The following is a 12,356-nucleotide window of genomic DNA, read 5'->3' as shown; positions in this document are numbered from 1 at the left end:
TTCAACTGTACTGAGAAGTGGAAAGAATTAGCAGGCACTCACCAATTACCACTTGGATCCTACAATTGACATTTTGCTGTATTTACTTCGTCCCTCCATCCACCCACCCATTACTCATCCACCCCCCTCTCCATCTGATTTTTTGGATGTGTTTCAGAGTTGCAGACATCAGCACACTCCATCTGAAACACTTAAATATGTGTATCATTAACTAGAGCTTGATGTTTTTCAACGTGCTCTTTGCGATGTTGAGTACTCTGATCAGCTATTAACTCTAGACTTCTTAGCCTTCCCTGTCATCAGTACTGGGGGGAAAAGTCTGAAATGATACAAAAATAGCAAAGTTCTTTATTTCTGTCACTGTGATATTGACCCCAGATTCACACCTATTCAGTGTCCCACCAGGTGTGACCCTGGTGAAGGAAGGACAAGTAGCTCCCCTGTTAATGTCTGTTAATCAGAGAGATCATCTACATTTGACAGATTAAAATTAACTCAAGCGTGAAACCAGGGATGGGCAGATGTATACGAGCAGGTGGTGGGTGCAAAGGGCAGAAACTCCCAGATCTTACCTCTCCCTGACATGCTTGCAGTATGACCTCGGGTGATCACTGGTACCTGTCTGGCCACCTTGCTCTGCTGCATTTAATTTAATGGTTGGTCAGTTGGTTCTGATTTTGGTTAGATTTTGTAAAATTTTGTCTTTTTTTCTTTTTAATATTCATTCCTTTTCTTTTTTCTTATCTTATTGCTTTGGCCAATGCCCCCACTGGAGTGGTAGCCCTCCCAGCTGCGCTCCTTGTCTTGTGGTTGAATTTAATGTGTTTACTGTAAGTGTTTGCTTTGTAGTTTTTTTCCTTTTTCTTTTTTTTTTGGCCACCCTGCATGGCCTGCAGGATATTAGTTCCCCAACCAGGGATCGAACCCATGCCCTGTGCAGTGGAAGCATGGAGTCCTAACCACTGGACCACTGGGGAATTCCCCTACTTATTTTTAAGTAAAGGCTATTCCTGCCTCACTGCTCACGCCTGCTCCCCCCCCCCGCCCCTTTTCTTAATAGTTTTTTGGACATTACTTTCATGTTGAATTTTACTTATTTATTTACTGCATTGGGTCTTTGTTGCTGCATGTGGGCTTTCTGTAGTCGTGGAGAGCGGAGGCTACTCTTTGTTGTGGTGCGCGGACTTCTGATTGCAGTGGCTTCTCTTGTTGTGGAGCATGGGCTCTAGGTGCGCTCGGGCTTCGGTATTTGTGGCACATGGGCTCAATGGTTGTGGCTGGCGGGCTCTAGAGCGCAGGCTCAGTAGTTGTGGTGCACCGGCTTAGTTGCTCTGCGGCATGTGGGATCTTCCCCACCCAGGGCTCGAACCTGTGTCCTCTGCATTGGCAGGTGGATTCTTAACCAGTGTGCCACCAGGGAAGCCCCCATGTTGAATTTTATGGGACACTTTTCTGGATTCTGAGATGCAGTTGTAAGGCTTTTCCTTTGGCTTGGGGTAACTTCCTAAATATCTCCAAATCCGTGCTTCTCCTTCTATAAAATCGTGGTAATGAAATGTGATCATTAAATCAGGTGGTGTCTGACTCAGGTGCTTGCCGGCGCCCTCTGGCCGCCGAGGAGGGAACAGACCACGAAGGGCGAGCACATGGATTCAGGCGAGAGAGGATGCTGGCCTTGTCTTTGTAGATCTGCTTGTTTTTCAAGAAACCCAGGTTTATCTCCAAAACACTGTGATTTTGAAAGTTGACTCAACTCACATCGACACTGTATGGCCACAGAGAAAGCCCAGGGGCGGGGTTCCCGGTGGCATAATGAGGGATATACTCGCGGAGCCTGGGGCTGTGGAGTCAGGGCCGCCTGGGGTCACACCCCTGCCTGTCGCGTTCCCGTGGGGACTGTCGCCTCAGGTCCCTGTGCAGACTGGGGAGGCCAGTCCCCGTGTCACCCAGTCAGCGTGGGGTTACGGACGGGCGGGAGGGTCCGCAGGGCAGGGCCTGCACCACAGCCAGCACAGTGGGGGTGTTACGGTGGCTGTCGTTGTCTCATACGAGGGTTTTCAACCATAGGGACGAGTGCAGACGGTCTCACCTGGGCCACCTGTCCCCCTGTCCCCTGTGGTCATCATGACTGGGGAGGCTCCTGGCATCCAGGATGGGGGGCAGGGAGGCGGCGCCACATCCCACAGCGCCCGGGACGGCCCTGCAGAGAGGGACCCGGCGCTCATGTCTGCCGTGCCGGGGGGCGGGCTGGGTTAGTGAATGGGCTTTGGGGGTGCCCGGAGCCCCCACACCGTTCGTAGAGTGGAGAGGCCGAGGCTGGGCTGCGCAGAGTGTCACAGCCGACGCGACGGCGGTCCTCCACGAGGTGGGCGCGGGAGGTGGGGTCCGCGGCAGCGACTTCCCTCTGGTGTGACGGCCATTGTGTGGACGCTGAATCAGCCCCAGAACCTCGGGCTGATCTTGTGTGTCTTGGCTTCAGCTTTCCTAGTAGCTGATTTTTACCGTGTCTTACGGATGTCTGGGTCCCGGATGGGTTGGAAATAGAAGGAAAAACTGGTCCTTGCCCACAGGAGGTTGGGGGAGCGCCAGCCTGGAGGTTGGGGTTGGCTGCCCTTCCTGAGCTCTGACAGCTCCGACTGGTTGCACGACCCGTTTCAGAGGTGGGGACACCGAGGCCCGCGTCCTCTTGCTCTGCAGCGTCACTACTGTAGGGGTGGGGTCTGGAGGAGGCTCCAGGGCCGCAAGTCACTGGGTGATGTTTTTGCAGTAAAGGTATTCATTCCTTAAAAAATTTTTTTTTCTGAGATGTAGTTCACATACCTTAAAATTCACCGTTTTCAACAATTCACCTTTATTATATTCGCTTTGTTGTGCCGCCACCACCAAAATCTAATTCCGGAACATTCCATCCCTCCAAAAAGAAACCAGTCCCCGTGAGCCGTCACCCGTCCCCAGCCCCTGACAACCAGGAACCCACTCTCTGCATCTGTGGAGCTGCCTGTTCTGGACGTTTCCCTTCAGTGGAGTCACACCTTGTGTGTCCCTCTGTGTCTGCTTCTCTCCCTGAGCATCATGTCCTCAGGGTCCATCCACGCTGTAGCGGGCGTCAGGGCTTCTCTCCTTTTTAAAGATGGGTAATCTGTCGTATGGGTGCATTTAATGCTTTCGTGAATGTGAGGAATGCAAGTTGGACAGAGGAGGCAGAGCGCTCACTCCTTTCTCCCTCTCCCAAAGGAGTCCCTGGAACTGGGGCCTTATATTCCTTTTGAAAGTGCTCTTGGCGCGGAGGTGTGGTACCTGCGTCAGTCAGCTACTGCTGCATAACAGCCACCTGGTAGCTGCGTGGCTGCAAACCGCACATGCTTGCTTGTGATTCTGTCACCTGGGTCGGGTTCAGCAGGTGGCATGAAGTCTAGGAGGCTTCCGTACTCACAGGCCTCCTCCTCCCCCCATGGGGTCTCCCCCAGGGCCCCCGTGGGGGCCTCATGGCTCGGTGTCCCTGGAGGATGGAACCAGAAGCTACCCGCCGTCCTCATGCCACACCGTCCCTTCCATCTATTCTGCAGTTCAGGGTGAGTCACGCAGCTGCCCGGCTGCAGCCTCTCCTGTCGCCACAGAGCCCTCCTTACGGATTCCAAGCACATTTCCCGGTGTGGCTTGCGGGTGGCCTGGCCACCCTGGCCCAGGTGGCCGAGCCTCAGCAGGGGGCCCCCCGGCTTCCTGCCATGCCCGTGGGGTGCCCAGCCTCCCCGCAGCCTCCCTGCAGGACTCTGCTCCTGTGGCTCGACTGTTCCAGCTCGTAGGGGAAGTGAGCAAGGCTGGCCCCAGTGCTGCTTCCTGGTTTCTTGGGGTGGCAGGCCCAGCTGCCTCATGCTTTTGTGTTTGCTTTGAGTCACAGGGAGCCAGCCCTCTCCTGGGCACCAGGCGGGCAGTGCTTGGGGCACGGCCCCTGCAGTGACCCCACAGGCCTCATGCCCCCTACCACCCTTTTCTAGGGGGAACTCTCCCCCTCTGCACTTAGAGAGCTCTGCAGGTGCCTGTCGGCGGGTGACAGAACAGACCTGGTCCCCTGTAGTTGGAGGAAGATGCAAAACACAAGCACCAGGGGGTGCTGAATGCTAGGAAGACAGAAAAAGCCAGGGGATGGGGAGAGTGACCTCAGATGGGCAGTTTGGGGCAGCGTGGTCAGGGCACGGCCCCTCTGAGGGGGTGAAGTCTGAGCCAGGTCTTGGATGAAGCAAGGGATCAAACCCTGCAAGGGTCTTGGGAAGGTCATGGGAACAGCCCATGCAAAGGCCCTGGGGCAGGACCATGCCTCGTGTGTTGGAGGAACAGGGAGGAGGCCCATGTGGCTGGAGCAAGTGAGGGAAGGGGAGAGAGGGAAGAGGGGAGGGCAGGGAGGGGACGGGCAGGTCGTGCAGGGCCTTGTGGGCCTTGGGGAGGACTTGGGCTTTTACCCCAAAAGAGATGGGAGCCCTGGAGGACTGTAGGAAGAGGAGGGGCGGGGCCTCTCAGGTGCTCACACGCGCCCTCCGGTGGCAGCTGCGGGGAGGACAGACTGGAGGTGAGGGTGGGAGCTGGGGCCCCGGGAGAGGGGACTGAGCTGGTCCAGGTGGGAGAGGGTGGGGGCTGAGAGGAGCAGGGGTCAGTGGTGGATTCTGGACAGACTTCAAGGTAGAAAAAACCTAGTGGTTTTGCTGAAGGACAGATGTTAAGGTCCCTCCTTGGGTCCTTGGGAAGCTTTCTCTGCCTCAGTTTCCACATCAAATGTAGAGAAGCGGTCCTGTGTGTGCCGGGGGCGGGGGGCGGGTCCCTCGTCAGCAGGCTTCGGGGGTGTCTGCCGTGGGAGCCCAGCCCGAGGCACAGCTGTGCCCCCAGATCCCCCCCTAAGCCTCAGCCCTGCCTCCTGCCGTGCAGCGCCTCACGCGCTCCCGCTCTCCCCGGCTATTTTTAAAACTTAATTTCCTCGAAAACGGGGTGGCTCATTCCAAAGATAATCGGTCACGTCTTGGGCTGGAAGGAGCTCGACATCCTGGCGTGGCCCCCGCCGCCCCCGGCCGGCTGGTGGACGCGGGTGCAGGAGCCACGTGGCCGCCTGCGACAGGGTCGCCTGTCATGGGGCCGATGGACGGGGTTCCAGAAGGGAATTGCAGGGAGTGGGGGGGGGGGGGGGCATGCGCATGGCGGGCCGGGGAGGGGGTGAGGAGGCCCCTCCCAGGGGACGTCGGGGGGCGTGTCCGCGTGTGCCGTCCATTCCCTGCCCCCACCTCCTCCCCTCGCCCTGTCCCTGCCGCCCCCGCCCTGTGACCTGGGCCTGCCGGCTGCCCTCCTGGCCTCACGCCCAGGGGCCTTCCGGGCGGGGTGCGTCTCCCCTTTACCAGCCAGGAGAAGCAGGGGATGAGATCCATGCAGAGTGCCGGGGCGGGCGCCCAGGCGCAAAGTGGGGAGACCCTGCGGGGCGTCAGTCCCTCGAGTGTCCCCGGGCAGGGCAGACCGGGCTGGGACCTCACGTCTGATGCTGGTGTTGGCCGGGGCGCTGCCACACGCCTGAGACTGCAGAGGCCTTGGCTTTGGTGGGGGCGGGGGGCGGGGCGGGGGCGGGACTACCATGTTGGACCAGCTGGACCCCGGGATGAGGGGCTGCGAGCTGCAGAGGACGTGGGTGGGCATGAGGTTGGGCTGTGGGCTCAGGTGCCCCAGGCGGGCCGAGAAGGGGCTGCCGGGGGCCCCCAGATGAGGTCTGGAATGTTCTGCTCAGTCCACTGCCACTTCCTGCCTCGTCTCCCCTTCCTTCCCCCCCGCCCACCCCAGATGCAACACCGTGAATTGTTCTGCTGTTGGACGGCAAATGAAAATATTGTCAGCTTTCCAGCACCTTCTGCCGCCCCCCCCCCCCCCCGGACCTCGGGATGGGCTGAGCCCAGGTTCGCCCCTGCGGCCAGGGAGCCCCGCGCGTCGCCCCTGGGCACGCGTGGCTGGCGTGTCCCCCACGTGGCTGATGTGTCCCGTTCCGGTGCTGTTATGGGCCTTCCGGGACCTGTGGGCGTTGCGCTTCTGGGCAGGGTGGGGGCGTCCCTTCTGTTGGCCCTACTGCCATGAAGGGCCCAGCCGGCTGCCTACCCGGCCTCAGTTTCTTGTCTCCTGGGGGGCCTCACACCCAGTACTTGGCATGGCGCTCGGGGGCGTCCCCACTCCAGCCAGCCTGGCTGCACCACGGCCGTGTCATCTTGGGCTTCTGTTCTTTACTGAGAGACGATTCATAGCTACCATGAAATTCACTTTTAAGCGTACAATTCAGCATTTCTTGTATCTTCAACAATGTGCAGCCGTTCCCGCTGATTCCAGAACACGCTTATCCTCCTAGAGGGAGCCGAATCCCCGTCGGCCATCAGTCAGTCCCTGCTCCCTCAGCCCTGGCCCGAGCCGGGTGGACAGAGGGCCTGTTCTGACCCCTGACCCCTCATCGGGGCCTGCTGTTCTCCCGGCCGCCTTTGCTCTCCCCACCTGCCCTGCGGGCCCAGGGTGGGGTCCTCGGGCCTCTCCCCTCCCCCAGCCCTCCCGGACGGCGGGTCCACTCTTGGGGCTCGAACCCCATCTACCCCTGGACAACTGCCTACAGCCCTGCCTCCAACTCGGACCTCCCCTGAGCTCCTGACTCAGGGTCCAGCTGCCCCTCGACACCTTCACACGGGGGCTTCGTGGGGATCTCACACTCACATGGCCACCCTGCACCCAACCACCCCCCAAGCCTACTCCTGCCCAGTCCCCCATCTTGGCCAAGGCAGCTCTGTCCTGTGAGTTGCTCCAGAATCCTTAGTCATTCCTGACTCCTCGCTTTTCCTCACTCTGCCTCCGGTGAGCACAGCCTGTCTATCCTGACGTCAGGTCTTCCCAGAATCTGCCCACTGCTCACTCACCCCACCGCGGTGGCCACCCTGGTCCACCCCATCATCTATCTCCCACCTGGACGCCCGCGGTGGGTGCCGGGCTCCACCCTCACCCTGTCTGTCTTCCCAGGGCCAGCAGAGGGCGCCCGTGAGCACCCGAGTCAGGTTACCACCCCGCCCCCTTCCCCCAGCCCTCCAGGGCTCCCACCTCCCAGGGGTAAAAGCCCAAGTCCTCCCTTGCTGAGCTGAGCCCCTACCTGTCACCCCGCGTCACCCTCCTGGCACTCACTGCACTGTCCAGGCCCTTCTCTGCTTACCCTGGGCTGTGAGCCCTTGGAAGCAGGGCAGGGACTGTCCTGGTCACCACACATCTCCCCTCTCCAAGCTGACACCTGGGAGACGGTGTACAAGTTTCCTGTTGCAGCTGTAACAAACCACCACCAACTTGACCTAAAACAACACAGGTGGACTCTCTGACAGTCCTTGAGGTCAGGAGTCTGGCTTGGGCCTCACGGGGCTAAACCCAGGCGTGGGCAGGGCTGGTCCCTCCAGAGGCTCCAGGGGAGCATCGGCTCCCGCCCTTTCCAGCGTCTAGAGGCACCGACCGCATCCCTGGCTCGCGGCCCCTTCCTCCCTCCTCACAGCCAGCAGCGCAGCCTCTCCCGTCTCTCTCTGCCTCGGACCCTCCCGCCTCCCTCTTCTAAGGACCCTGGGATGACGCTGGGCCCCCTGGGGAATCCAGGGTCATCCGTGTCTCAGGGGCCTGAACCCCACCTGCAGAGCCCATTTTGGGATCGATCAGCATCAGGACGTCCCAGGTGGGGGAATACCTGCTGACCACACTCCCGGAACAGGCGACCCTCAGCAGACGCCTGCTTCCTGGGTTGAGGACACCATGCTCAGAGGGGTCAGGGCTTGGCCTGAGGCCTCCCCTGGGGGAGCTGGGATTGGAGGGATGGTCCTGAGAAATGCCTGCGCACAGCGAGCCTCCCGGAGACGGGAGCCGGGATTCTCCTCGGCTGGCTGGCCCTCCAGCACCCGGCTGCCTCGGGAGCACGCCGTCACACCAGCCTGAGCCCCGGCCACTGACAGCTGCTGCCTCGTCCCTATGATGCCCACCTGCCCTCACCCGGTGGCCCTGTTTCTCCTCCCCGCCCCAATCTGTGTGGCCATGTGGGGGTGGCCGCCCCACCCCCGCCTCGTCTCCCGCCTCGGGGCCCCTCGTCCAGCCCCGCTGCATCACACCTCCAGGACCGTTTCCCACATGGGGTCCTGTGGCCTCCCCCGGGGCGCAGGATAGGTGGGGGGGCGCTGACCACGGGAGGCCCCGTGTCCAGACTGAAGTCTCCCTTCTCTCCCGCAGGTTCGGCCCAGAAGAAGACGACCCCAGCGGAGGTGAGCATCCTGTGAGCCCCCCTGCCCCCGGCCCGGCCTGCCTCCGGAAGGCTGACCGGGAAGCGCCCAGCCCTGCCCACGTCCTGTTCCGTGGCCTTGGGCATCTCACCGCACCTTTCTGGGCCCCAGATGCCAGCTAGGCAAACAAGGAAATGCCAGACCGTGAAAACCTGTCTGTCCCGCCAGCGTCAGGGAGGGGGGGTGGGGGGGGACAGGGGAGAACCCTGAGCACAGCTCCCCCTCCCCCACCGCCCTGAGCTGTCCAGGGAACAGGGAGGCCGCTGCCCATCAGGCCGGGGGGGCCTGGAGGGTCGTCCCTCCGCGCCTGTCTCTGGACAGCTGCTGCTGGTGGCCACGCGTGCGAGCCCTGGGCGCCCAGTCCCCGGTCCGTTTCCCGTCACTCCTGGAGGCCGCCTGCGGGGGGCGTCTGTGAGCCCTGTTGTCCCAGGAACGACGGGCCGCGGGTTAGAGGCGGCCCAGGTGTGGCGGGGGCTCCCCCACGCCGGCATCCTTGTCCCCTCCCAGCCAGGCGTCTCTCCCAGGACGCCGCTGGGCGCTCAGGGTCCTTCTTAGGAGGGCTTTATCCACCTGCTGGAGCCCCGGAGGGCGTCCAGGCCACAGGCCATGGGAGTGGGGAGGGAGGGGGTGCGGAGCAGGGCTGGCCGCTGACCTTCCCCGGGGGAGCCCGCCCCCTGGTGGCCCGCGTGCAGAGCGGGCTGGGCTGAGCCCCGTGAGTGTGGCAGGGGCTTCTTAAACGTCAGCGACCCCCTGCTGGGCGGCCTGCGGCCCCGGCTCTGAGCTGGCGTCCCTGTCCCTCCCCTGTGATGTCACCCACGGGGCGGTGGCTTCCACACGACTGTGCCGGGATGTCACATGTGTCCCTGGAGCCGGCAGGAGCCGGCCTGCTCCCAGGCCAGTGGGACCCCTCCCCTCCGGGAGGAGATGCTATCTGCTGTCATCCTAGCCCAGAGGGTCTCACCCGGCCGTGTCTGGGGATGTCTGGGGTTGTCACAACCGGGGGGCTCCTGGCAGCGAGTGGGGTGGGGGCAGGGAGGCGGCACCCGCCCCCCACAGCACCCAGGACGCCCCCCCTCAGAGAGTGACCAGCCCCAAGTCAGCGGTGCAGGGTCGGAGAAGACCCTGAAATGGGAGCTCTTCTTCCCCCGCCTGCAGGGGGACCAGGGCTGCCGACCTTCCTGCTTTTCTGGAGGAGCCGGCGGTCCTGATCCGGGTGTGGGCCCCCCGGAGGTGGAGCCCGGGTGCCCTGAGCCCGCCCCCACCAGCCCCCACCCTGGGCTGCAGCTGGTCACGGCCACGACGTCCCTTTCTCGGCAGGGCTTCCAGAGCATGCTGGCGGCTGCAGCAGTGCCTCCTTGCCAATTCTGAACACTTCCTGCTTCCTCTTCTCCAGGCCCCGTTGATGACTGGACAGCCGGGCCCTGGCCATGGAAAGAAGCTGGGTCATCGGAGTGTGGACGCGTCCGGCGAAACCACCTACAAGAAGGTTCCTGCTGCGCCCTGCGCCGGCGGGGGTGGGCCCAGGGGCCCCCGTGCGCTCAGGGCCCCCTGAAGGTCGGGTGTGGACCACGGGCGTGGGTGGCCAGAGGCGGTTGCTCTCGGTGGCCAGCAGGTGCTCCGAGGCTGCACCACCTGCCTGGCTCCTCGTCACCTGTGGCCTTGGGTGTGACCTTGAGCAAGAGGAAATCACAGCTCCCTCCCTGCCCTCGGAAAGCGGGGCTGAGGCGAGGTGAGGTCGTGCCGGGGTTGTGCGAGGCCAGCCGGGCCCGCTGCTGCTGGTCCTCTCCACCTGCTTGCACCTCCTAAAATACCAGCCTTGCTGAGAGCGGTGCGTACCGCCTGTGCGTCACCCCTTTGAAGTGTTCAGTGCGATGGTTTCTAGAGTATTCAGAGCCGTACAGCCATCGCCACAGTCGCGTTTAAGACGTTTCTCTCACCTCAAAAAGAAACCCTGTCCCCATTAGCTTCTCCCAGCGCCTCCCCCAGCCCCTGACAACCAGGAACCCACTCTCTGTGTCTGTGGAGCTGCCTGTTCTGGACGTTTCCCGTCCGTGGAGTCACCCCCTGCGTGTCCTTGTGTGTCTGCCTCTCTCCCTGAGCCTCGTGTCCTCAGGGTCCGTCCACATGGTAGCGTGCGTCAGGGCTTCACCTCTCTTCACGGCCGAGGGATGCCCCGGGTGTGGAGGGACCGTGTTCTGTGTACCCACCATCTGTTGACGGACACTTGAGTTTCCGCTTTTTGGCTGTTGTGAGGAGTGCTGCCGTGAAGGTTTGTGTACAGGTTTTTGTGTGGACGGTGCGTCTCTCTCTGGGCTGCACACCTAAGGGTGGAACCGCAGGGTCGCATGAGAGCCACGTGTCGCCATTGGAGGAGCCGCCAGACTCTGTCCGCAGCGGCTGCCCCGTTTTCCGTTCTCAGCAGCCGAGCGCGGGGACCCCACCCCCCGGTCCTCCATGGGGCTTGTTGTCTGTCCGGTTCCGTCCCTCCCAGCGCGTGGGAAGCGGGTCTCACTGTGTCCAGACGTGCATCTTCCTGGTGGCTAGTGGCGTCCGGCACCTTCCCCTGTGTTTACTGGCTGCCTGCGTGTCTTCTCTGGAGAATTGTGTTCAGTCGATAGCATCTTGAGGCAGTGGATCGCGGGGGGCTTCTGGAGGAGAGGTGGGCGCCGGGGACGGGCTTGCTCCTGTGCCAGTAGTGCTGGGGACCAGCCAGAGTCGGCGACTAGGGGGCCGAGGTGTCTTTCCTCAGTGGTGGGCACGTTGCTTAGCGCTCACGGTGACGGTAACATGAAAGGCGGTGCCGACAGACGGGCAGGCACCGGGTGCTTCTCCAGTGTGGGTGGGCACGAGGGCGGCCCCGGAAGGGCCAGTCCTGTCACCTCCATCCCCAGCTGGGGTGGGGGACCAGGTGCAGACAGGCAGACCCCCTCGAAGGTGGACAGAAGGAACCTGGGTCTTGGAAGTGAAGCTGGGGCCCCCCCCAAAGAGAACCCTGGCAGCGGTAGGCCCCTGCTGAGTCGGGGCACTTTTGAGACGCAGGAACCTTCTAGAACCTGCATAGAAAACAGGCCTTGGGGCCACGCGTGCGAGGTGGTGTTGGCGTCTCAGCCAGGCCACTTCCTTGCCATGGGGTTGTGCAGGCTGAGTGGCGGCCCGAGGCCAGTGCCTCTGTGACGGGCTTGACAGGTGCTGCCCGGGGCCTCCTTGGGGGTGGTGGGTGTCAGGGGCCGGATGCCGCCCCCCCCCCCAACCCGTCCCAAGGGGCTTCCCATCCTGCCTCTCACCCAAGGGGCTTCCCATCCTGCCTCTCACCCTGGCGACCGAGGGGTGGGCTGGGGATCGGGGCCGGGGGTCTTGATGTGGCTGGTTTCCCCACAGACCACGTCCTCCACGCTGAAGGGGGCCGTCCAGCTGGGCATCGGCTACACCGTGGGAAACCTGAGCTCCAAGCCGGAGCGCGACGTGCTCATGCAGGACTTCTACGTGGTGGAGAGCATCTTCTTCCCCAGGTGCCCAGCCCAGCCGCAGGGCAGCCCCCAGGCTTCAGCCACTCTCCTGCACACAGACAGCGGTGATAGGAAACAGCCTTCCCATTCTCTCAGCTCCTTTCTCTGCCGAAAATAGCACTGGCCCCTCCTGGGTCTCCTGGCTTTGAGGTCCAACCCTGTGCCGGTCAGGATGTTAGTTTGCTGCTGAATCAGAGGAACACAATGTAACAGTGATTTCTAAAACTAGGGAAAGACGGAAGTTTGTTGTTTCTCTCTTTCTCATATGTCTGTGTGCACACGTGCACACACTCACATCACACACACTGATAGCCTAGGGCTGGTCAGGTGGCTCCACAATATTGGGGGCCCAGATTCCTTCTGGCTTCTCCAGCATCTTCAGTTTGCCACTTACTAACCAATGGCCCCAGGTGGCTGCCCAGGCTCCTGCCATCACACCTGTGTTCCAACAGCAGGAAAGAGAAGGAGAGCACGGGCATGACCAGGAAAGGACCCACATCATTTCTCCTCCACTCACAGGGGATTGGCCAAATGCAGCCCCCTGACCACA

The 12,356-nt window shown here is 61.9% G+C and overlaps 1 protein-coding gene across 5 annotated transcripts in view; it reads left to right on the top strand.

Annotated features, from left to right (window-relative positions):
* PIP5K1C (phosphatidylinositol-4-phosphate 5-kinase type 1 gamma) overlaps window positions 1-12,356 on the top strand; it is a 53,926-nt gene that overhangs the window by 17,397 nt on the left and 24,173 nt on the right. For all 5 annotated transcript variants that reach the window (XM_057709874.1, XM_057709875.1, XM_057709878.1 and 2 more), the window contains exons 2-4: window positions 8,251-8,282; window positions 9,694-9,786; window positions 11,679-11,809. In XM_057709874.1, coding sequence (XP_057565857.1) covers window positions 8,251-8,282; window positions 9,694-9,786; window positions 11,679-11,809 — 256 coding nt within the window. The remainder of the gene's footprint in view (window positions 1-8,250; window positions 8,283-9,693; window positions 9,787-11,678; window positions 11,810-12,356) is intronic.

This window comes from Hippopotamus amphibius, chromosome 15, assembly GCF_030028045.1.
Source record: "Hippopotamus amphibius kiboko isolate mHipAmp2 chromosome 15, mHipAmp2.hap2, whole genome shotgun sequence".
Lineage (NCBI taxonomy): Eukaryota > Metazoa > Chordata > Mammalia > Artiodactyla > Hippopotamidae > Hippopotamus > Hippopotamus amphibius.
This window is presented reverse-complemented; position numbering and strand designations above follow the sequence as displayed.